General features: G+C 41.7%; 1 protein-coding gene across 1 annotated transcript; it reads left to right on the forward strand.

Annotated features, from left to right (window-relative positions):
* The first annotated feature begins 17,155 nt into the window (after positions 1 to 17,155).
* Positions 17,156 to 25,494, forward strand: MIMS2 (mitochondrial inner membrane scaffold 2). The gene is made up of 3 exons (XM_086474640.1): positions 17,156 to 17,325; positions 20,642 to 20,803; positions 22,254 to 25,494. Exons 1-3 carry the CDS (start codon positions 17,156 to 17,158, stop codon positions 22,468 to 22,470), a joined length of 549 nt encoding a protein of 182 aa, XP_086330766.1. The 3' UTR covers positions 22,471 to 25,494.
* The last annotated feature ends 348 nt before the right edge of the window (positions 25,495 to 25,842 follow it).

A 25,842-nucleotide genomic window follows, 5' to 3' on the forward strand; every position in this document is an offset into this window, starting at 1 on the left:
ATTACTTTGGGAGAGGGCAGTGAAACGGTGCTTGCTTTGGATGTGAAAGTCATCTTCCTCCCTTAGAAAACAACATGTTACATTTGAAACTTTTGCTGATTGGTTTATTTTTCTTTTTTAAAAAAAGCCAGGTTTGGGCTCAAAATAAATCAAAGGGTTTCTTGATCAGGAGCAGTCTTGTTTTGCACAGTTTGCTCAGTATCTATCTCCCCTTCCTCTCAGTCACACTGGTGACTGGCGACTTCACCTGGTGGAATAGAGAGTGACGACAATGTCTGCCTGCAGTACAGGAAAGCTGGGCTTTTTCTTTCTAACATTCATGATTTGATGGAGAACAATCACACCATTATTATCACAGTTGTTTATCTGGCTACCTTCCAGATTAATTGAGGGAAACATAACATAAAAGACTAGTTATCTTGCAGACCTCTGCATTAGGGAATTAATTTAGTCCTGCTGCCAAATTAGCTATGAGACTACATGGTAATACATCAAATCATGAGAGGACTGCCAAGTTACTTGTATGACTGAAATGACGTGATGTCCCATGTTCTGTGCACAGACTGACTGCAGCACCGAAGCATTTAACAGCTATGTTTTCATCCTCTTCACCCACTCTTCTCGTCTCTTGACTCAGTCCTGTCTGGATAGCTCCTGGCCTTTGTAAACAACCGTAGTGTGGCGTGGGCAGAGCCTGGTTGTGGTTTCTGGGCCCTCGACTGCACTCTCCTGAGCAGATTTCCGTCTGAATGCTTCTGCAATTCAGCCCTCCAAATTCCCAAACCCACACAGATCTCCCCCAAGTTTTCACCTGCACAGTTAATCTCAGCCCTAGAAAGGCATAACAGCAAAAAAGTAGGTGTTTTAGTAGAGGGGGTTAGTTGAGAAGTTTTGTACATTGTTTCATTGTGGGTTGTCGGGTTTGGGGTTTTTTTTAAATCACAGATACTTTCTAAAAAGGAAAATAGAAAAAAAAAAAAAAAAAAAAACCCTATTGGTGGGGTCAGGGTGGGTGGAAGAAATCCAGAGATTATTTCTTTCTTCTTTCCTCCTCACCTCTTAGGGTAATTTCAACTCTTGGTTCAAAGAAACAGTCACGGTTCCAAGTTAATGAAATTCCTTTCTGCCTTCTCTCTCCATGGCCATGGACCAGTCTCTCTTCACAGGAAGGATCCCTTTCCAAAACCTCTTCTGATTCTTCCCGGCCACATCCAGAGCACCAAACCTCAGTGTGCCCCAGCATTAAGAGCCTGCTGTTCTGTGCAGACAACCTAGTAATAGAGAAGTCACTGGCATAAATTTCCCTCTAGTTAGTCCCGCAAGTGATTTTTAAGCACTTTTCATGAACTGGCAACCTGCTGAGGTCAGTTTTGTCATCACAGGGTACAAAAGTATAGACAGCACAAAAAATGGAAAAAGGGTACAAAAAAGGGATGTGGAGGAGGCAGGGAGTCATTCCACAGTCACGTGCCACTTGTGTGTTCTTTTATGGCTGCTTAAATTAAAAAATGGCAAATATGTGAAGTGAGAAGAATCCTCTATTTACGTTAGTTTGGTACTGGGGTAGCCAGCCTTAGAGAGCTAGTGCAAGTTCTCACCAATGCAAGATGAAAATCAAACACAACAGACAAAGAAACAAATGATGTACAAGTGATACAAGTGAGAATTCATCAGTAATACTTAACTTCAGATTGAGGGTGATTCAGATCCAGCATATGTAAAAGAGATATGTCAAGTTCCTGGAAAAAAAAGCATTACATTAAAATAATCACTGGTTCTTCCAAAAGCTTATAAACTTTCTCATCACTGTATTACTTTATAAATACAAAAATAACTAAGACAAGAACTACCTTCAGCAGCATGTAAACCTAGGAAGTAGAAGTAGTTTTAAGAGCACTTTCCAGGCTACATTTTCATCCAGATTCATCAAGTGAGACCTGAAACTTCTCATCCATTAATGTCAGTTCTCTAAGACAAAGATATGAATTTATTATTACTCTGTAAGACTACGACTTCTTCACAGAAAAGTTAAGACTTAATATGAGCTTTGCTGTGAAGAGACTTGCAGGATCAGACACTCAACTTGTTTGCTCCCTTGAGATATTTTAGGTGCACAAAATATCAATACCACCTCACCTTACTTATTCCACTATAAATGAGTGGCTGTTTGTCTGATTTCTGGCAGGACAGAAAAGTTGACAAATCCATTAAATAAAACATTTCTATCTAAAGGCAAAAGGGAAAGAAAGAAAAACCTTATTAGTAAGAAAACCTTGAAAATAAATGTCAGGGTCCAACGCCACGTAAAGTCTAGTTATTTCCAGTTAAAGCTGTTGCACTGATCCACAGGTTTTGCTAACTGCCCTCAGCACTCAGGCTACCAGCTCTCTCTGCTGCTTGGTTTATTGAACATCAAAACCCAAGAGATTTATTGAACATCAGAAGATGGTCCGTGCCACTTTAATCAGGATGTAAGTGATGAAACAGAAACAAAATTTTAAATCAATAGGTATCAAGCCTTGCTAGGTGAGCATCTGCTCATTTTAAACATTAAAACAAGCCCAAGAAATAGTCATTCCATAATTATTATTTTTGAAGGAAAAAAAGAGGAGAAGTCAGGTTAGAACTAACAGCTGGATATACCAGCCTCAGCCTGCTACTTTGCACTCCATTAACAAAGAAGCTGGAAAGCCCATCTAAATGCGTGGTAAATCAGATTTCCTTCTGCTTTGCTTCCAGTGAGCAGCCCAAAGCAGACAGATATTTTTAATTTTGAAAGTGTTCATTTAACTTAAAATACTTTGCTCCTCTCTACGTGAAGTTCTCTCTGTTCTAGAAGGCTGGATTTCTGTCTTCAACTCACTGTATTCAGATAATTTCAGCGAAAGGCAGTTTATCTGATAATGGATGAATTACCCCTAGGTCATTAGCACCTGTATCTCCTAAAGTTCACGTTGAACTCCAAGTGAATTTTAAAGTAAATTGGTGTTTTTCTCCTTCACATTCTGGGCCTGCTGGTAACAAGGCTGTCTGCGTACTAAGCCAGGACCTTAACAGATAAAACACAGTGTGAAAGTGGCAGCTGCCTTCCGTAGAGTCTTGAGTCAAAAGCCTGAAGGTACAGTCAGGCTTCTGAGGCTCAGCCACTACCAGGTAATTAGCCTTTCATTAAAGTTCAGGATCTGCATAATTCTCTGAAGCAGCTGGCCAGCAAAAAACTGTCCCACATCCCCATGTTAAAGCAGCAGGTTGAAAGCAACTCAGCACTATAAAGAGCCCAGAGTATTCATTACAAAGCCAACTTGTTTTTAAATAAGAATAAAACTTTATATGAATGAGGAAGCAACTAAGTTAAAAATACTTTACAACAGTGGATAAGTATTCTTTTCTTACAGAGCCCCAAATACTGCTATAAAGTACTTGCTCACCAATATAATTCTTTTTATCTTACATGCTTTAAGAAATGTGCAAAAAATCACCAAATTCTTTTGGGGTACAATGAAACATCTGCCTGAGAACACAGAGTAGTCTTACACTATGGTTTAAGAAAAAAAGTGAAGAAGAAATCAGAATCCTTTTGAAATCAGAAGACAAATCTATTAACCAGACTTTCCCATAGTCACACACAAAAAAACCCTGTATTCATTACAGGCTACTCATCTAGTTTTGTCTTCTCCTTGCCAAGGATCTTAGCCTTTGAGCTTGGAAATGTGCAACCTTCAGGTCCTTTCATATTAAGGCAGATAGGGGAATGGTAATGTTTATTAGATGTACAGCTACATGTTTAGAAAATAAAAATATTTGGCAGTGTTCCATGATCTTCAACACACTTCCAGAAAGTTGAATATCTTCCCTGCTGGACATTCCTGTACTCTACTTGTATACAAATGCTCCAACTACAGAAGAAAAATACCCAGTTGGCACCAGGCAGTCTACAGCAGGTAATAACAAGCTGGACAAGGTGGGGTTTTTTAATTATCATTAAGTATTTTTCCTAATAACAAAGGTTCCTTCCTTCATCTGGGGCTTTCTAATTACAAAAATAAAAGCATGCAATACAGGTCCTATTTTGTGAGCACATACGGTTGCTGCCTCAGAAATGCAATTCAGATGTTGATAACAACAAGTTAAACGTAATGTAGGTTCTGGAGGAAATTATTCCAAATTTTATCTTCATTCAGTTCCATTTAGAAGATTTCAGGAAATTATTTTCAAGCATTTTTTTAAGCTCCAGTGGCTTATGCAAGAGCTCCTATTGTTAACCTAGATGGAAACCATTTTTCCAGCCGGCATTTTACATAACTTTAAAAAATCTATTGCCAAGCATGAATATACAGCTTAGAATTTCAATTTGATTGGTATTGTCCACTGAAGTACTTCCTGCGAACTGATTATCTTCTCACTCCTCTAAATAAAGTTCTGAAAAGTCTCAAGGTTTTTTAAGCATCTCTTGCAGCACATGCTGCATTCGCCACAAGGTCAGGTCCTAATTGCCCTGTTTGGCAACAAGTAACGAGGCAAATGTCAGCATGTGCTTCCAGGGTCACATTTTTATATCTGTTCCATCACAAAAGGGAAACTCTTGGAAATGAGTGAATTTTCCCCCGCCCAGTTCCCGCCTGATGGTGGTGCTCAATGCAGAACAATTCGAACAAGCAGGCAGGAGAGGCTGCCTGCGTGGCTGGGCTCATGGAAGCTGGGCACAGCCAAAGCTGCACCTCTGGCAGTCCTGGACACGCACCCTCTGATGCCTGGGGAGAACATCCTATTCCAAGGGGAACAGCTGTAAGAGAATCAAGTGTCATAAACTCAGGACTATTTCTTCCCAATCTCACATGTGTAAAGTTGCTTGTAGGTGGCTCAGAAAACGTATTAGCCAGGTTATTGATCTGGGGTCTATCAGCTCCTAAAAATTAGTGTTTGTCAATGGCGTGTGAGAAAGTCTATTCAGGTATCACAGCTGGATGACTGATGACTGTCACTAATAGTAAAAGATGGCTGACTTGGTTCATAATTAACGTTCCTAGTTCCCATTGATTTCGTCACATCCAGCACTGACGACAATATTGCACTGGAGCAACAGACCCAGTTCAAAATTACACTGACAAGGCATTTTTCAGATCTTGTTGAATTAATCATTTACATTTTCTGTCAGCCACTATTGCCAGGCAGCCTGTAATAAGATTTTGCTTCTCTAACCAGTTCTGCCCCGTGTTCCTACCCTCTCCTTTCCCTTCCTTGCACCCTGCAGTTACCTACTGTAAAAGCAGAGTCACTCAGATGGACTGCACAGTCTGGTTTCCCCCTTTTTGCTCACTGTCGGTTTACATGCTGGTTTATTATTCTAGGGTATCTGTGAGTGCCAAATGCCCTGATTTTTTACTTCAGTGCCATTTCCTCAACTTCAAAAAAAGACCAAAGTGTTTCTCTTTTCTTTTCCTCCTAAATTCCTGACTTGATCTTAATAACAAAATTAAAAAAAAGAAGGAAATAATCTGAACTAAGCCTGAGCTCTTTCTGTTCACTGAGAATTAAATACTAATATTAAATACTGGCTTAGGAAAGACTGCAGTGTTCATCAATATAGTTCCTCTGCACCTAAAGTGAAGACAGAGCAGAATTATAAATGTTCATATAACATATGTCTGCAGTGTTCACCTGTCACAAGTACTTATAAATACGTCACCGCTAACAAAAGCAGAATTAAACATCTCTGTGCACCATTGTGTCAGTGTGTGAACTGCTTCACACTAGCTTTCAGGATCAATTACTTTGGCATAAAAATCTACAAAAGAGATGTTCATTTTTCTTTCGTTCTTTAAATAGCTTTTAATGTTATTCCCATGGAAATCGGTTACAACCATATGCCTAATGTTTGTGAGTTCAAGCATTATCCAAGAACAACTCCAAATCCCAAAGGCTGCATGAAAGAGAGGAATTCATATGGACCATTACCAGCAATTGGTAAACATTGATGTTTGTTTACTTCATGAATCAGTATAAAACCGAACTGCTTAACCTAGTGAAGTTTTTAGCAGGCAATGTATACTGTTAGGTCTTTTTCTCCAGTACAATTACTTTGCCTGCAGTCCTGTCAGAGGCAGCTGAAGGCTTTTCTTATAATAGGCAAAATTAGGTTTTGTAATCCCAAAGATAAGAAATACCTTATTTTCAGGCCAGCAAAATTCAGTTTCACTTTGGCAGCAGAGCAGCTTCTCCAAAACCATAGTCTCTTGGTTACCTGTGGTGCATCCATTAAAATCTGACACTTCACAAACAACTAAGAACAGAGCGAGTAGCACCATAGAATGCTGCTTGTTTCTGATTATTAGCGAAACCGTCAGATTTTCAAGGGTTCAATACATCTGACCCCCAGTTAGAAGCAAAATGGTCTATCAATTTATTATTTTTCTTAATTATCTTGAAAGTATTTCTAGAAGGCAAGTGACCTATTAGTATGCGGAGGATGATGTAGCAAGGAAACCACTTGGGGTTTCCATAGGACTGAATCTGCTGCTACGGCAGATTTGTAATTAAGGCACAGATCACTCCTTGATTTATGTCAGTTTTATACTATTGCAACACTATTCACTTCACTTAACTGCATCCACCCAAAGACTGTTACCAGGTTGAGTTTCTTTAGAAGCTTTTGGAATAGGGTTATTTTTTAAAACTCATCCAGGCTTCTGGAGTAAGCGGATATGTTCATAGACAGCTTTTTTTCTAACCTTCCCCTTTCATTTTTTTCTGTCTTCTTTTCTTTGAATGCTGAATAACCTTTGCACAACATCCAAGATCCTTATTGTTTTCAATTTTTCAGATCTCTTTTCTGATTCCCATTTAAGTACCCACTGCTATATCTTCTTGTTCTTCTCTCCCATTTTACAAACTCTGGGTTTACTACAGTGTAATTAAGAATTTGCCTCAGTAAGCTCAAGTGAGTAGTCTATAGTAAACAGATAAACTTGCTAAATCCAAGAATAACAAGTGAATTCTCATGTACTATTTCATGTTATCCTATCCCATAGGATAACAAATAACGAAGAATGTCTTTTTCATTACTAATAAGAAATAATGAATAATGAGGAGTAATACAGTGGAATGGCTGTCCTTCCTCATTCCCTAGTGCTGCAGATACCTTCCAAGTTCTCCTTCCTCCAGACTTGCTACTGTAGCAGATTTTATACAGCGGTTCTTGAAAGAATATTTAGGCAACTGGATACACATCTAGAGAACCTTCTGCAGCAGTAAAAAAAAACCTCAGCAATTTAGTCGATACTTGTCCATATTCCCAGCAGATATTCTCACACTCGGCAGTGGCTCCAAGTTTTAGTAGAAGCCAGGTAACCACATTAGCATGGCATCGGGCCTGAAATAATACAGCTTTTTCTCAGCAGGGCTCATTAGCTCAGCACAGCACAGAACAGTTACATGACTTCTGGTTATCTCCGAGCCCAAGCAGGCTGAGGTCCTATCAGTAAAATGTGCCACGAGCTTCTCAATTAAAAAAATCCCACTCTATGTTCTGTACCCACACAGGGTGAGGCGCAGCAAGCCTCCTGCCTAATGAGAACTGGGGAGTGATGAATGAGGACTGGCTAGGGACCCGGCTATGTTTCCCTAATAGAACTTCTCAATGGCCTGCAACGTCTCCTCCCTCTGTTCCAGAGCAGTTGGCTGCGTGACTGCTCCTTGCAACATCAAGTTTTCAGACATGGTTTAAACTGAACAATGAGTAATAAACGCATTACACAAGCCAGCTCCCAAAACTAGCCCAGCTGTGAAAAGCCAGCAGTGCCATCCATTGACTAAACTTTGTAAGGCATGCGCTTGGCAAGGGAGAAATATCTATCAGTGGACAAGCAACATCCCTATATTCTGCCTTCTTGCTATTGCAGATAATATTTGCCAAAGAAAGTCTTTATACATTGGACTCTGGCCCCAAACAAGTTCCTACAATGTCTGCTCTCAAGCAACACCTGCCAGATGTGTTAGAAGACTTCATGCCTACAGACAGAATATCTGCATTCACACTTGTTGACTCGTGATGGACGGGTGCTTGTGCTAGCTAACAAGTGTCACAAGAAGAATACGACAAGTCGCAGGGTGATCACATGCCCAGAGCCAAAGAACAGGCTGTTTCCTTTTCTCCTACTGAGATCGTATAACCAGCACCACCATAATGCAAGATCAGAAGAAGTGCAGTAACGTGACACTAGTAATACGGCGAGTAACAGGGTGATCACATGCCCAGAGCCCAAGAAAAGGCTGCTTGTTTTGTAAGATCTCAAAGCTGACAGCTCTATACAGAATTACTCTATTTATAGTGGTCCTACTTTACCATATCACACTTGAAAATACGTCACTTTTTTTTTATAAATGATAGGTTAAATGCTTTAAAAGAATACGCACCTTTGTTAGGGATTGTTAGAAAGGTCAGCCGACCAAAAGGCTGCTTATAGCTGTGGTTTGTAATCCACAATGCTCTCTAGCTATGGGTTCATACTATAAGTTACTCACATCTATTAAATGCTTGTGTCAATGACGGTGATCATAGAATCATCGAATGGGTTGGGTTGGAAGGGACCTTAAAGATCAACTTAAAGCTCCTACTAGCTTTGGTCATTCGAAGTAGTTACAATTTTGAGCATTTCTCAAACTCTGGCTGAAAAACAGAGCAGAAGACACCAAATGAAGGCCCGGTCTCCTCCTGCACCAGCTCCTCTTCTGGTCTCAGGAAACCTATTCATGCAATTCTTCCGATGGAAGAACAAAGATAAGGTACAAGCACGGGGACCCACCCTTCTGCAAAAGGCGCTCTTATTGCACTGCTCCTGAGTGCTGGCTCAGTAGAGCAGGCAGGAGCTGAGGACCACCTTGGCCCCTTTGCCCATGCTCTTAAGGGAGTTCACGGGAGGGTTTTTTCCATATGGACAGTGACATCAGAACCTCTTCAGCAAACCAAAGGTATATATTCCAAAGATGCAAGGTAAACTCACTTGCATGCATTAGACTACAGACTGGGTGCGTCACTCACTTTGAAAGGACGCATCCCAGTGCAGCAGCATAACCAGCTGAAAGATGTGGGAACAATTTCCAGTAACCTCATACAAATAGGGGCTAATGACTGTGTTTAGTAATTCACAGCAGCCTTTTTTGAGTACACTGCAGATTGAATATTGCATTGCACTGAGTTGTTTGGCCAGAATCTCATTATGACATTATGCAGTGAGAGGTAGAAAAGAGAGAATCTGGCCTTGACTGTTACTTGTTACATCTAAATAGGCTGACAATTTGCTTTATAGAAATATTGGTGAGGAGCAAAGGGCAGGAAAATTTGCACTTGAGAATCTGAGTCATGGGCCGCTGCAACAGCATGTTATCAACCATTTACATAGCTTTTAAGCCTGAAGGGGAAGAGGACAACTGGCTTTTTTATTTGTGAAAACAAAATTTGAAGTTGCTGAACATTTAGAAAAACAAACACAAAACACGTCTCTTGTCTAATTTTTCCTCCTCACGAAGATAAATTATGATGTGTGCGGTAGTGACACAAGTCAAAAAATACATCTAAAGGAGTCTGTGCAGATTTGAAAGTCCAAGGGAATCAGAAGAGGTGTAAAACAGCTTGAGGAGGCAAACAGTTTAAACATTCAGCTTCCAAATTTGGCCCCACAATTTTTCACTCCACTTTACCCATTTCAGTAGGAGCAGACATTAAAAAATAATTTGCTAAACAGTATCATTTTGCATCACACTCTGTGTTACATTCATCAGCACAAGACACTGCACTTTCACAGGGCTAGCTGACATCACGTTTTAAAAGTTTGATAGCTCTTTTCCAGAGCTGCAGGTATAAAGCTGACACCTCTCCTCAGAGTGGGTTGCACTGAATGATAAACTAAATAGCCATCTGAAATCTTCTCCAAATGCCAAATCCCAGGTACCTGAATGAATTGTTTGCACTTCACTGCAAAATAAATATCAGTCTAAAGGTAGAATATGGTAACTTCTTTGCAGACATAAGGAATGGAAACTGCTGGATATCAAAAAACATGACTTGAGTTAAATGTTAAAGCCTGTCTTCCAAACTGCAAATGTGTCCGTGGTAACTCGTCTCAAGCAACTAGCAGTGGGTGCAGCAATTACTGCTGCTTCAAGGCAACCCAGGGTAATAGTTACTGAAAGGAGAGAACAGCTGGTTGCTCTCATGAAGTTGTGTGTGCCCTCAGTGCAGTACCATTACACAAAAAGGCCAAGAGCTGTTTGGACATGGAGACAGTTACCCTCCCCGTTAGGGTGAAACACATTAGTGGGTGCCAAGGAAACTGCTGCTTCTGCCACTTGCTGTAGTTTATCTGTTCTGTGAAAAAATAACCTTCTTGCTTTGCTGGGGCTATCAATCCCACACCTAGCAGGAGACATCAGATGTGACTTTCACTTACACAACCAAATGGCTATGCATCCAAATGAGAAAGCATCTCATCAGAAGGTTACTGGAGAGGACTCTTGTGGAGAGTAGAATTAATGCTGCTGACTTGTATCGACTAGCTCACAAAGATCCGGAAAGAACTATGCTTCCTCCATGAGACAGAGCGAGACCTCCACTGCTCAGCAGCAACATCCTGCTCACGCACATGCATGCCAAGGATGGGCACATGAAATCAGCAGCAGGTCACATAAATACAAGCAATATGGATGTTTTCACTTCTGTTTTCTTCTATTTCTGCTTTACACCCCTTTTTGTTCAACAAGACTAGGGGGTCAAAGAGCAAGATCTGCTTAGTAGGTGCAGAGGCTCCCACGAGCCATCACATAAATTGCCAGATTAGCTTTCAGAAGGATTTGGGCTGAAGCCATAGTTCCCCTTGCTCGGACAACCAGAGTTCTGCAATGGAGGTTCCCACACATCTCCAGGGCACTGACATGAAACAGGGCCACACAACCCCATTCTTCAAGGATTTGCAGGTAAATAAAGCAAATAATTCCTTCTTTGCTGGCCTGTTTTGAGATATTTCTCACCCTAAATTCCTCTCACAGACAAAAATATCTGGGCTGGCTTCCTTTGGATTTAGGTGTCCTAGCAGTGCAGTCTTGTCCCATTTGAACAGAAGATACCAAGTTTTAATGATTTTCCACTTTTTTGCTAGAGAAGCAAGATGTTCCTGAAAGCTAACTGTACATACTCAAGCATTCATGACACAAAAATTTACAACTAAATAAGTTTATAAACTGCATATGGATTCCTCAAATAGTAAACAGATATTGTATTATAATTTGCACAGATATAAATTTTAATTTCAAGGAAATAAATTTCCTGATATTTTAATTCATGTTCATCTTATCAACTACCCACATTATCTCATCTTCGTAATTTAAGCACCCTTGGAACATGATGTGAAAAAGCCAATGTACTAAAGAACTAGGCCACTTAATATTAGTTCACATGCCATGCCCTTAATTTACTGTAATATAAAAAACTTTACCTTGGCTTCTTTTCTGAACAAGGTTCATGATCAATTCCCAACTCCTCTCATTATATTTATGTACATGGCATTTCTACATTTGTAGTAATACTAAATGATACAGCTTCCATCACGCATAAGCAATTGCCTCCCACTCTCATACAGGAACCAGTTCCTACTTGTCCATTAGAAGGCATTATATTTTGGAACTATCATATTCACGATCTTTGAATTATTTGTAGATGAAATTATTTGAAAAACGTGTAATGAATTTGCTCTCATGCAATTTATAAAACTCAGAAGACTTCTGAGATTTCTTCATCATCAAAACATCATTGTAGTTTGACTGAGACATTATTAAAAGTAAGCTGTTACTGAATTACTAATCACATTTTTCTTTCTAAATGAACTTATCTCTTGAACTAGCTCATTGCAGGGTCCCATGAGCACCAACGAGGCAGCACTTAGCTTGCACTCTCGGCAAACCACAGACCGAACAACTCTGCAGCCCGGATTTCTAGTTACAGAAACTGCCTGTTACAGCATACTTCAGTTCTGTCACTGTTCCTACAGCGCTGTAAAACCAAGAGAGATTTTGACTTCAAAAAGTCAAATTAGAGAAGTGTAAGGGTTATGGAAGGGATTTATAACAGATGTCTTGATAAAGGGTATACCCTGTGTTACTTCACTATAAATGTTCTGATAAAAGCATGACAAACATTTTGCCAAATTATACTAGAATGGTCATTATGGAAAAGTTTTTGCCTCACGGGAATCCAAATGCATGTTCTGGTGACATTTTACTTACTGCCTCTTTGGCAATCCCTCATCTGAACTCCCAGCTTTTTTACTCTTGCTGACAATAAACTATGCAATAATAACATGAATAACACAAAACCAGAGCAGACTATCTGGCTGTTAGAAAATTGCAAAGAAAAATAACAGTAAATCTACATAGCAACAGGCTGAGAGATGAAGCAATGGTGCAGACAGGACACAAACGCAGTAGATCAAGTGCATCGTCAATCTACTTCTATTTTTAAATAATAGATCCCTGAGCCATCTTGATTTGCAGCTCACATCTCAACATACTGTGCTCTTGTTTCAGGACTGCTGTACTCACTTTTGAGATCTGTAAATATTTTAGCATTTTGTAGCATTCATTTTTTCAGTTTATCTTATATTTAGTATAGGTACCAAAACATTTTGATACATGAGCACTTGTGAGAAAACGAATGACAGAGGAAGAAGTACATTTATATAAGATAAATTATTAAAGTATTGCTGGAAAAACAAACATATTATAAAGACTGATATTCTAATTCTCAAAGAGCAATAGGACAATTTGAGTTAATTTTAGAAAAATGAAAAATACTAGTCAGTCCTGCTCACTAACAACAGCAATCATCTCTATTTACATGAAAGATAAATGCGCTGTAGGAATGTAATAGAGATATTCAGCAACGAAAAAGTGAATCTCTCCTTCACATTCAACTGCTATTGGGCCCACTCTGGTGGATACAGTGTCATGTTCTCCCATGGGAGCTAGCATGTTCCAGCTAGTAATACAAGTCCAAGGCAGTTTTTTGTAGGCCTAAGTCTTGTTTTCCCACTCACCCCTCAAATTAGGTTACCAAATGTGGCACCTATCTACAAGAAGGGCCGGAAGGAGGACCCAGGGAACTACAGGCCTGTCAGCCTGACCTCCACCCAGGGAAAGTTATGGAGCAGATCATCTTGAGTGCCATCACACGGCACGTACAGGACAACCAGGCGATCAGGCCCAGCCAGCATGGGCTTATGAAAGGCAGGTCCTGCTTGACTAACCCAATCTCCTTCTATGACAAGGTGACGTGCTTAGCGGATGAGGGAAAAGCCATTGATGTTATTTACCCAGACTTTAGTAAAGCCTTTGACACTGTTTCCCACAGCATTCTCCTGGAGAAACTGGCTGCTCATGGCTTGGACAGGCGTACCCTTCGCTGAGTAAAAAACTGGCCAGATGGTCAGGCCCAAATAGTGGTGGTGAATGGAGTTCAGTCCAGCGGGCAGCCGGTCACAAGAGGTGTTCCCCAGGGCTCAGTATTTGAGCCAGTTCTGTTTAACACCTTTATCAACGCCCCGGATGAGGGGATCACGTGCACCCTCAGTAAGTTTGCAGACAACACCAAGTTGGGCTGGAATGCTGATCTGCTTGAGGGATCTGCAGAGGCTCTGCAGAGGGATCTGGACAGGCTGGATCAATGGGCCGGGGCCAACTGTATGAGGTTTGACAAGGCCAAGTGCCAGGTCCTGCATTTGGATCACAACAACCCCACGCAGCGGTACAGGCTGGGGATGAGTGGCTGGAAAGCTGCCAGGCGGGAAAGGGCCTGGGGGTGCTGGTCGACAGCCGGGTGAACATGAGCCAGCAGTGTGCCCAGGTGGCCAAGAAGGCCAACAGCATCCTGGCTTGTATCAGAGATAGTGTGGCCAGCAGGAGCAGGGAGGTGATCGTGCCCCTGTACTCAGCACTGGTGAGGCCGCCCCTTGAATGCTGTGTGCAGTTTTGGGCCCCTCACTGCAAGAAAGACATCAAGGTACTGGAGTGTGTCCAGAGAAGGACAATGAAGGTGGTGAGGGATTTGGAGAACAGGTCTTACGAAGAGTGGCTGAGGGAACTGGGGTGGTTTAGTCTGGAGGAGAGGAGGCTGAGGGGAGACCTTATTGCTCTCTACAACTGCCTGAAAGGAGGGCGTAGTGAGGTGGGGATTGATCTCTTTTCCCAAGTAACAAGTGACAGGAGAAAAGGAAATGGCCTCAAGTTGCACCAGGGGAGGTTTAGATTGGATATTAAGAAAAAAGTCTTCACTGAAAGTGTTGTCAAGCATTGGAACAGGCTGCCCAGGGAAGCGGTGGAGTCGCCATCCCTGGAGGTATTCAAAAAACGTGTAGACGTGGCGCTTAAGGACACGGTTTAGTGGTGGAGTTAGTAGTGTTATAGTAACAGTTGGACTCGGTGATTTTAAGGGTCTTTTCCAACACAAATGATTCTGTGATTCTATGATTCCATGAACTACAAGTGAATTCTCAGGCTCATCAGTCTTCCCCTTAACTTCATACTTGTCAAACTGCCTTTCAGCTGCACCACCAGGATTACTTGTACTTCCAGGTTTATAGGTAAGATTCTAGGTGTCCTGGCAATGCCTGAAAATTTCAGGCAGTAAATAACAACTTGGTAGAACTTGCAAATGGAAGATGGTCCCAAGTCCTACTATTGGAGGCAGAGAGAGATAAATATAGTGACACGCAAGGAGTGTGTTGTTAACATGTTACAGAGGGACATATCCAGGGTAACACAAATGCGTGTCTACGCGAAGCATTTTCTTCAGCTGTCTCTGAAAGCTGTACCTTCTCCCCTTTGTCTTCATTCGTTACAGTGAGCAGGACAGAGCTACTGTCTTTTTCCCCACACTTGTAAACTCACATTGAGTTATGCACTGATCCTGAAAATTACCCGATGTGGACAGATTTTTCCTATCAATCAAAGCCCGGGTGTTCGCTGGTTTTCAACAAGTGTATATCATTTGATGTTTATCATACTGTTCCTTCCCACTTCTAAGCAAAATCTCCCACCGAGATTTTGGAGACAGCAGACAGCCAGACTATACACATGAAACTGCCAACGCTAATGCTTTTATGCCTTATTAACTCATCTCCTGCTCTTTTCTGCACTTTCCCAGGATTTCTAGATGTCCAGCATCAGCGTAACACACATGCCACAGGAGAGCAGCTCTGTGTTCCCTACCGTGCAATGGCTCTAATGGGTCTGCCAGACAAACACAGGGAAGTGCCCTGTGTGTGTGTGCAGAGCCCAGCGGTCATGCATGTCAGTGGAACTTGACTGATGTCTGCTTTACCAAGACCAGAATTAACTCCTGGATTTTTTTTATAATTCAGAAAAAAATTGACAAAACTGTGGTGTGCTACGCTTAGAGCATTAGCATGTTAATATCAGCTGTCTACTCAGGTGGTGCTGGTGTATAGCCACAGAAAACACATTAGCACCTTGCTCTGGAACAGTAATAAATGTAATAAATATGTGAAATTGTGTTCCAAGAAACTATTCTCCTACAAAGTATTCAGAGAGAGACTAGATTTATGAAGCAAGAACTAAAGGAAGTGTAAACCCCTAGAACTGGCAGGGATGTTTATTATGCCCAGAACAGACTCCGTTTTAACACATGCAAAGCTCTTTCCCTCTTTTCCTCCAAGACACTCCTTGAAACCCATCTGTTCTGTGGTGCATTGCACTTAACAAGAGCCACCCACCACGCGGTTTCAGCATTGTGCCATTCAGCTTTGTCCTGTGCGGTTCCAGCTTGTGCTCCTAAAGTGCAAGCTCTTCCGGAGGGAAGAACCTCCTATTTATCTGACACAGCTCTCCTATTGTACACAGCCCTGTATGCTCACATCACTGCACAAACAACGTGCCTGAAGAGGAAAGGCTTAGCAACTAGGAAGAGAAGTACTTTATTGCTGGAGCTTAGCGTTCAGGTGCATTGTTACAGTACACTAATATAGTTACGCAGTATTCACCCTTCCCCCTGCAGTGACAGGCTTGTCTGCGATGGCAAGGAGCCATCATTTCAGAAAACTGCAGGACCGCAGTTATGAAAAGCCTTGGCATGATGCAGGATAGTGGTCAACTTGCAGATATTAAACCATGCTCAGTAGCGTTAAAATTGAATCGTTGAACCACCACAAAAGGTGTGGAAATCACTACAGTTACGCACTGATCCTGAAAATTACCCAACGTGGACAGATTTTTCCTATCAACCAAAGCCCTACTGGTTGAAATAGAGCTCCCTAGGGCATTGGGATTCACCTGCCAGGAATATTCACATCCCCCCACCACCACATCTACAATTCTCCCACAGTGACGTTATACTTCAATGGTATTTTTAATACTTTTCCTGTTGCAGTTTTAATATAGAAACAAGGCTATAAAAGCGAGACCTTCTCAGTGTTTGTTGGAAGGCTGCTTCTAATCTCAGACAGGCTATCAACACTTTGGGACGGGAAAAGCTCAGCATTTGCACTCTGCCCTGCACCATGAAGTCTTGGTAAATGACTACAGCTTTTCAAGATAAACTCAGTAATTAAACTGCCTGCAATGAGCACCCACGCAGCAGCGATGACATTTGAACCCCCTCTCCACTTTAACGTACGTGCACCCTGAAAAACGACAGGCATCCACGCTCACAGGCCTAAATACCGCCGAGGGGACTGAAAAGCCAATCCTCCCCCCCCTTAGCGAGCTACCTGGAAGGCCACACCAAAACCAAACAAAGCTGCTGCGGGCACACTCCAGAAAGGCGCTGGACGGGGTTTAACCAGCCAAGAGGAGGCGGGCGACTCCCTCCCACCGTCCCAAGTGACAACACGTCGCCCTTAAGAGACTTTTTTTCCCTCAGACTAAAAGCGCGGGAGCGTTCGCTCCCCTTCAACGGGCGGCGACATCTCCCACCGCCCTCCCGCAAACAACCCCTCGCTGGCGGGAACCCTCCTCCTTAAAGGCGCAGCGCCCACAGGGCGCTGCGCCTTTAAGGAGGAGGGTTCCCGCCGCCGGGTGGGGGGCGGGTGTTCGGCTTGTCAGGTCTGGCCGCCCGCCCCCGCTCGGCGCGCAGAGCCGGGGTCGCGCCGTTGCTATGTCCCGCCTGCTGCGCCTGGGCCCGCTCCGGCCGCTGGCGGTTCCGTTCACCGCTGTCCCCCGCCCCTTGGGCTGCGGCCCTCGCCTCGCTTGGGCCGGCCTCAGCCCGCCGCTGCCCCTGGTAACGCTGCGATCCGCTGCCGGCAGCAGCTCCGTTAAGGTGGGTGGGTGGGAGGGGGGGCGGCCTCCCCGTGAAGGACTGCGGTGTGTGAGGGGGGCAGCGCGGCCGCAGGGCCCGCCTCTGGAGGGGGATGGCTTGGTGGGGAGCGGATCGTAGCTTTGATTAAAGCACAGGTCGTCCTGCCATGGAAGTGTTGGGGTTTTTTCCTCAGCATTTGGGAGCGTCTTCAAGATTAGGGGTTCAGCTGGCCTGCTGCGCCTGGGGGGGGGTGGGGGTGGTGGTGGTGTGTGTTTTCTCTTGGGGCTGCAGAGTTTGGGCACTTCAGGTGAGTCATGAAGACTGGAAAACAAGGGGGTTTCAGTCATTCAGGCAGACGCAGAGAAGCCCGGGTGTTCCTGGTGGCGGTGGCTGAAAGGATTTTCTAAAAATGCCGTGGGCTTCAGCCCCTGGAAATGGCAGCGGGTGGCAGGCTGGGGGCGGCCTGCGGAGAGGTGCCGTGCTTGACTCGGAGCCTTTTCGTTAGCTGAGAGGTAAAATATGAACGTGCACCCGGTTAACTATGTGTTTCAGTGTGCTTTCACCGTTCAGTTGATTTTTTGGAGATGGGAAGGAAAAAAATTTATGAATTTGTACCAGTCATTGTTTTGTGTTCAAATTTGAACTGTCTGGGGGAGAAAAGCGAAGGAAGGCCTTACATTAATTGTTTCTTTGCACTGCGGTAGATTATTAAATCACGTTTATGCTGGGCTTCTGTAGGAGACGGGGACCTGTTTTACGCCTGCCTGGGTGAAGGTTGTGAATGTGAGCTTTCCATAGATAGCCTCATTTACAGTTTAATTTCTACAGCTTAATTCTCAGGTTAATTTCTGTAGCCTTGTTGCAAAATATAACATGATATTTCAGATTTGTTTTCATGCCTTTGTTTGTCCAGAAGCTGAATCTTTGCCTAGCTGAACCTTTGCTTGAATGGCGTGAATAAAATTGGCTTTCTAGGAGAAATATTGTAGCAGAATTACGTGGAAAATAGGTAGCTTGCTTTGCCAAGTTGTATGTTATTCAGGACATGACCGTACTGGGTAGTCCATATAGTATCTGTTGAAGTGGTACTTCTTTAACATCTTGCTTTAATACAATTCAGAAATTGCCTGCCATGTGAGCCTGAGAGCATGAGTGAATTGAAATACTTGGATGATCAGAACAAGCTATTTTTCAGTCCTTATGATCCATCTTGCAAGCGTGGCTGTAAGACCCAGAGTTCCTCTGAGGCTTATGTATCTCTGTAGGTTGTCAGCTCCTGTTTTCATGGCAGCTATCTGATGAAAATCTTCACATTTGGCTTCTTAGATAGATAATGATCATCTTTGTTGGGATGAAAAATTCACTATAAGCTGTTAAATCTTAAATTACCATTCAGACCATGCTTGGCTTTTAAGAACATCACCCTGTTGAATAAATGAGTATTCTTGACTAAGCATGTGAAGTCGATTGAATTGTTATGGCAGCTTTTGGCAGAAGTATGAGACTATTTTGTTCAGTTTATTCAACTAGTCCCATTCAGTAACTCAGTATTTAAATTTTACAGACTGGGAGTTAAAAGAGCATTCCTCCCTCCTTCCCCTCACCCCCCCTTTCCTGTAATAAAACTGGAGAGTGAGAGAATGAGTTCTGAAACACGGTGAAGTAGCATGTATGGAACCTAATTACCTCAAGTGGCTGAAAATTAGCTTATCTAACTATGAATCCATTCTTTTGCTTAATGAGCTTGCTTTAAAATATATATATATTTGAACACTTTTTCCTTATTTACCTTCTAATATTAAAACTGCTTGGTTTAAGCAATAAAGGATTTCTTTTTCTACTGCACATTTTTCTTCCTTAGTCAAGTTTCGGTTTCTATTCAAATATTGCTTTGGCTCATGAGCCAAAAACCCAAATACTCTAACATTATCCATTATGTTTGAAAATTTTAAAAATACAAGAATCAGAATAAGTTGAGCAACACAATTCCCTAAATACATATTGATGGGTCAGTGTGATTTCCTGTCAAAATGAAATGCAAAATAACACAAATTACAATTTAAAAGAGAAAAACAGCAGCAAATGTAGGTTTTTTGGGGGGTGTTCGAGGTGGGTGGTGTGGTTGGTATGGTTAAAATCACTGATTAAAGCGAGTTCATCCTACCCTGAGCGTTGTAAGAAGAGCCTGTCTTATATCCTTTTTACGGTCTTGCCAAGTCCAAGGATTACTCAAGAATATTTTTCTTCTAATTTGTGTGCCTTGAAGCTGATCTACAGCAGGACAAAGTGGTGCCAGGCACTCAGCAGCTGTACCTGTCTGGTGAGCAGCAGTGGCCTTTAGTCTGGCTGTCATGTTGTCACAACTGCTACTGAATTCAGCTGAAAAGAAAGGACTCTTTAATCTTTCCTGACAACTGCTTACTAATTAGAGAAAAATCCTGAGGTCTTTGTGGAAACATTTTCTTTCTCCAGTTAGTACTTCTGTGGCAAGTATGAGGAGGTACCCAAGGGCTGTCTTATTACTACCAGCATATGTGGCCTTCTGTGCCTGCATTGCAGGCTATCAGATTGCTTTAGGGTATATTTTATTATGAAGTTCTGCACTTTAAATTTACCCAGATGAAAAGCTGTCCATAAATTTTACTATGACAAACATTTTCAGTGAAGTTGGGCTATTTGCAGCAGCGCTGGCGTGTCTGTGTAGCTGTTGTCTACAGTGTGGCAACAGTACTGCTTGTTGCTGTCAACAGTAGCAGTTCCCCAGTTCCTCCTTTTTTACAGCTGATCTACAGAGGATAATTTATAGGAACTTAAATGTTGGACCTCTTCTATCAGTAAGTTGTTAGTAAGCCAGTGTCAGTGTGGTATCGTGTAGGCTCCCGGTGCCATCAGCTGCTCAGCCTGGAACAAAAAGCGGTGTTACAAGAATTCACTGTATAAAGCTCAGCAGTGGGTGTACGCAAAGATCTCTGGCGTCTCAGTCTCATCCCTCAAGCAACTGAGTGGGTGTGCCTTGGCACACATTTGGATCCAATGGGAGTCTGGGACTGTGATGGCTCCTTTTAATTATGAAACTTGCGTTGTGTAAGAACTTGCACCAAGCTCAGTGCATCCCTTTGATAGGAATGGTTGGGAAGAGGGAGCTTGCATGGGCTCTGCCACAGGCATCTGCTATCCTGATGTGAAAGGGCAAAGATGTGTTACTGTCTTCCCAAAGCGTTCTGAGCGGCACCGAATGCAAGCCACTTCTTTGATTATTTCAGATTGGTTCAACTGACTGGAATATGACATTGTACTCAATGCTAATAAATGCTTTTAATTGTTTTCTTTTTAGGATGCAGTTAGATCCTCTGAAAAGACAGCCACGGATCCCAGTGGTGAAAACAAGAAACTCAACAAATCCCAGCAGCTGAAACAAGTTTTCAAAGAATATGGTGCTGTAGGGGTTTCATTCCACGTTGGGATTTCATTAGTATCTCTAGGAATCTTCTACCTGGCGGTGTCAAGGTGAGGTTTGTACAGTTGGCTGTAGTCTCTAGGTAACGGTTTAGCCAAGAAAAATATCTCATCATTGCGCTTACTTCTGGAAGGAGACATGTACTTGATGCCTGCTTGATCTATATACAACAATCTTCTGAATTTTGAGTGTAGATGGATCCGTAAATGGATCTGATCTCCCACCAGGCATGAGAGAAGATAGATGTACATGGTCTTTTTGCATAGGTTCACGGTCTGTGGTGAAAACAGCAGGGTAGAGACTGCACCAGAGTAACTAACCAGATGAGAGAATTTATTTTTGTTCTGCAGAGATATCTTTTGTTCTGAAAGAGCACTATGGTCTGTAGAGATAGAGCCAGACAAAAGTGCTGGAGCTTAGAGATAAATTTATTTTTCTGGGTGTTGAACTGTTTCTGCAGTTGAACTGCAGAAGGCAATGACTAAAACAGGGTTAGATTAAAAAAGAAAATACCAGATAACTGTATAGGAGTCAGGTGGGAAACTGCATATGTGCCTTCTGGTGGGAATGCATCAGTTACAAATAATGTCTGTTGAGCAGGAGGTATTTCAACTGATGAGATAGGGAAACACATGGTTTCTCAAAACATTCCCTGCCACTTACTCTTGCCTTCAGAGGGAATACGTGAATGCCTGATTTCTCTTGTGTGCTACATCATGGCACAAGGCAACAATAAAGACTTTTTCCTTCAGGTATATGAGTTAACTCCCAGTTACAAAACACTATACTGGCAAGTGAAGGGGGAAAATTTACAGTAACAACTTCTAGAAAATCACTCCAAACATAGGAACCTTGATGAAGGCTGCTATGTCTGTAGAGAATTAAAATACTAATAGATTTGGTGAATAGTGCTTATTTGAGATCCATAATACTTCCTTCACTTGCTAGATTTTAGGTGAGATACTTGTCATTTTAACAGCTGGGAACTCCTCTGTTGGAACACTGTAAGCCTAACAGCAGGTACCTTACTTTGTTTGGGTTGATGTATATTTATGTGATAAATTTCATCAAGACACAGAATAGGCTTTATTGTGAATTTGGGGAAGATGAATTTCCAAGGCAAATTCGCAAATTTTGAACTTTTTTTAAAATGCAAAAATAGAGAAATAGATTATTTTATCTCTAAAGGTTGAGTATGGGGCTGAGTATTCTCTGTGCACATGCTGCAGCTTTACAGTTGTAAAACTAAGAACATACTTGACTTCACAGGGAACTTATCAATTTAAGGAAAAAAAATGTGCATCTGAAATTATTGCATGTGTTGTTGCTACAGAAGTAACTTAAGCTGTTACAGCTGAAATAATTCATTGTTTTTATCTAACTTAAACATAAATTTCAGAGTTGGAAGTGTGCTGTGTTAAAATCCCTGAAAAAAAATAGCACTTTATGTATATGCAATCTTAAAATAAACTAAGGAAATCTTGTTTTCTTTTTCCCCAGTGGTGTGGATATGACTGCAGTTCTCTTCAAACTTGGTTTCAGTGAATCGTCATTGCAATCTAAAATGGCTGCTGGTACAAGCACATTTGTGCTGGCCTATGCTATTCACAAATTGTTTGCTCCAGTACGAATCAGCATTACTATCGTTTCTGTGCCATTTATTGTCCGATACTTCCGGAAGATTGGTTTCTTCAAACCTCCTGCCCCAAATCCATGATGATTTTTTACTATTTTTTAAATGTTCTATAGCTATATGGCTTTTCAGATTGCTAAATGTCTTTAAAAGACTTATTTGGAGTCATGGTAATCCTGGCCTCCTCTTGCCTTTCTTCCTTGTTCTTTCAGGTAAATGTCACACTGTGAAAAGTGCTGTCCTTCTTTCCCTTTTGCCACCTCTTCTTTAGAAGAACCTGTTAAAATGGTATCTGGCTTCCACTGCAAGTGGTAATATAAATGCTTGACAATGAGCAGTCTCTTTACAACACACAGTTTTGGGTCTTTATAATCTAGCTTTTTGGGCCTTATTTTTTTTTCTTGTCAAAATAGAGTGGCAGCATTAGTTTATTACTGTGAAGCTGGGACAGTAAGATTCTCTTCCTAATAGTCTGTGGAATAAACAATACCCTACTATATGAATAGTTCTTTTGGTAAGTGTGTATATTGGAATCCAAGGTGGTAGGTAGGTGTTTCCTTTTCTTACTAAAGGCATACATTCTGACCCCAGTCTTCCAGTACAACACACCTGCTGAACTAACTTAAGAGGGAGTACCTGTGTGCTTAATTATTGCACAGTGATAATTGTTTTAGCCAGAGTAGGCGATGCACTGTTCTGAAACTACAGAACCTTTGTGGTGCTTCCATGTTTCAGGATTTTGTTTGAAAATGTGCTTTATTTATAGGCTAAGAACTGGCCTTACTAAAGTCATTTTTTTAATATCTTTTTTTAATGCCTATAGACTCAAAAGGAATCCTGAGTCTATGAAATCAGTGTCACCGGAATTACCTCCTATGTCAATACATTCCAAAGATCATCAATTCGGAGGCAAGGTATCCGTGGGTTTTTAATGTATTGAGATCGTGCTTTGTACTGGAGACACACATTTTTACCTGAAAACTAACCCTAGCAGCTTTCTGCTCCTGTGGATGAAATCCAAATCTCCACCTGAAGTCCAGACATTACAATTCACAGCTTCTCAAGAGCAATTCCTGTGCTGTTGTCTGACAGACTGCTGAATGTACCACTTAGAGGTGCTTTTCATTTCCTCATTTAGACACTATTCCTATCAGAATGTAGTTACACATGTGTATATTCACATACCACCTTTCAGTTAATCTAAAGGCTGGATCCCAAAACTAGATATAGTCAATGTAACATTCTGTGGTAAACCTGGGTTTCAGACTTAAAACTGTGCTTCTGGGAGATAGCTTGAGCCAGACCTATCAGTCTTTTTGACCTGTTCCTCCTTCCAGGTCTGCTTTTTACATTGTCTTTGTGCTTAACACTTACCCCAGGGTGGTGCTGACAGATCTGTTCATACAGGAATCTGATTAAAGTAAAATGGCAGGAAATTACCCTGGTGAAAAGTAATTTTTTTTTTGGCTGAAGTTTAGTGAATTGAGGGAAGAATCATGTGGTTAGGATGAGAGTTGACTGAAGGAGGAACAAGTAATTTCTTTGTTATGAGCAACCTATTAACTCCCCTCAGCCATAGCATTAAATTGCACCCTACCTCCTTTCCCGTTCAGCATGTCCAACCCACAGGCTGCTTGGAAGCACTGATGATTCTCAGAGTAACGAGCAAGCAAGCAGAGTTTGTGATCTAGAAAGATGAGGCACAGCCACACAGATCCTTGTACCTCTGTATTACTGCTGCCCCTTGGTTAATTAGTTTTTCTCTAGACAGGGAAAGCTGGAAGAGTAGTCATTTACTTCTCCTGCCCTGTGGCAGCAAGCTGATACTGCCACCTGAAAACAAAGCCGCCCTTGACAAGGACTTGGTCTCAGCTCAGTGGGCTGTTAGCCCAGATGAAGGGTTAGTGTCAGGATGGAAACAGTTGCAGGAGCGAGCAGGTACATGTGCTAAAGGCTTGATGGATGTACATACGTAGCATACATAGTTACACACCGCTCCAAATACCAACCTTAGGAGCAGGAGAATCAACCTGGCCTCCTTCCCCAGGAGCTGTAAGCTGTGGCACTGGCAGAACTGAGGTCACGCACAGCTGCCTGGCTTGCTGCTTTGAATGTGGAGCCAGTACCCTGCTGCTGCCCGTACCCCTGTGTGCAGGAAGGGCTGTCAAGCTCACTTTGACTAGCTGCTTATTCAAAACAGTAACACGCATGGGATTTCTCCTGCTCCATGCCTGCTTTGCAGTAGGGCTGTTGAAGCTTCAGCTTGCTGCTATCTGAGCCAGCTCTCATTAGAGCTTAAATTTCAAATCAGCTTGTCCCTCAAGGAAGCTCTGCCTTTACCTTTGACTAATGTGTGATTACTGTACCTGTTGCATGGATGGAAGCTTATTGCTAAGTGTTTGATAGGGCAGTTTTTACCAATGTACCCAGCAGTTGAAGGGTTACCATGGTATGATGATATGCAACCAACCCTACTGTAGCTTTCTATGACCTACTATGTTCTAGAACAGCTAGAGGCTTTTAAATTTCACATGGGCAATATTTAAGAGAAATTTTTTCTTTGGGCTCATTCTTTCTTCCTGTTCAGAGAAAGCTTTGTGTGTTTTCCTCCATGCCTTCTCTTTCCAGTACTGTTCTGTAATAACTAATTTCAGACTAGTCACAAGGCATCTGTGTTTTCTTCATTTAATGTCATTTCTGATAAGTATGTTTTGTCTTAAAGTTGATGATAGAAAAGAAACACTCAAGCTTTTTCCTTTTCAAAAGGAATAATATAAAGCAGGAACCATTTAAAGCAAATGTACCTAAAAGTTACTAAAAAGCACCAGCACTAACTTGGTATTTTCTTGCAGTAAAGAAACAGAACTTCATTTAAGTTATAACCAGAATTCAGATTCCCCATTAAGATAAATATGGTTGTATAAACTACTGGCAATTTGTTTAAATGAAGGTTTTTTTGCAAAGTATATTTTAAATTAATTTGAGAATATATTTTGAATTCTAGAATCCTTGCTTGTAAAAGGATCATTTTTTAAAAATGGTTTGTAAAATAGTGAAGATGACCTTACAGTCTTATATAATGAAAATACAATAAATTGCTTTCTCTTAGTTTGCTTGAAGTGTTTTACTGGAAAATAATTGGGTTTTATGTGGCCTGACCCTTGCTACATTTTACGGAATAGCATGTTACAACACCAGATGTTGACATTAGTTCCTGTTCATATTCCATTTGATAACAATACTTTCCAGACCCTTCTCTTAAAAGTGCTTTCAAGACCATGTTGTCTTTGAATAACTGCATTAAAAAAAGAAAGGAAGCAGCAGACCTGGGTTTCAATGGTTGTAGAAAACCAAGGTAAGTAGCAACACGTTTGGTACTTACCTTGTAATCCTGTGTTGTGATAGACTAGTTAAGTGGCCACACCTACTTTAGGGTACCAGCACTTTGAGCAAGAT

The sequence above is a fragment of the Leptosomus discolor genome, chromosome 17 (genome assembly GCF_034619465.1).
Source record: "Leptosomus discolor isolate bLepDis1 chromosome 17, bLepDis1.hap2, whole genome shotgun sequence".
In the NCBI taxonomy this organism is placed as follows: Eukaryota; Metazoa; Chordata; class Aves; order Leptosomiformes; family Leptosomidae; genus Leptosomus; species Leptosomus discolor.

Excerpts from the sequence above, each read along its gene's own strand:
- MIMS2 (XM_086474640.1), top strand. The coding sequence starts at position 17,156 with ATGTCCCGCCTGCTGCGCCTGGGCCCGCTCCGGCCGCTGGCGGTTCCG. Across the intron at positions 17,326-20,641 it reads AGCTCCGTTAAGGTGGGTGG|ATCCTCTGAAAAGACAGCCA; the intron begins GTGGGAGGGGGG and ends GGATGCAGTTAG. Across the intron at positions 20,804-22,253 it reads TTCTACCTGGCGGTGTCAAG|TGGTGTGGATATGACTGCAG; the intron begins GTGAGGTTTGTA and ends CTTTTTCCCCAG.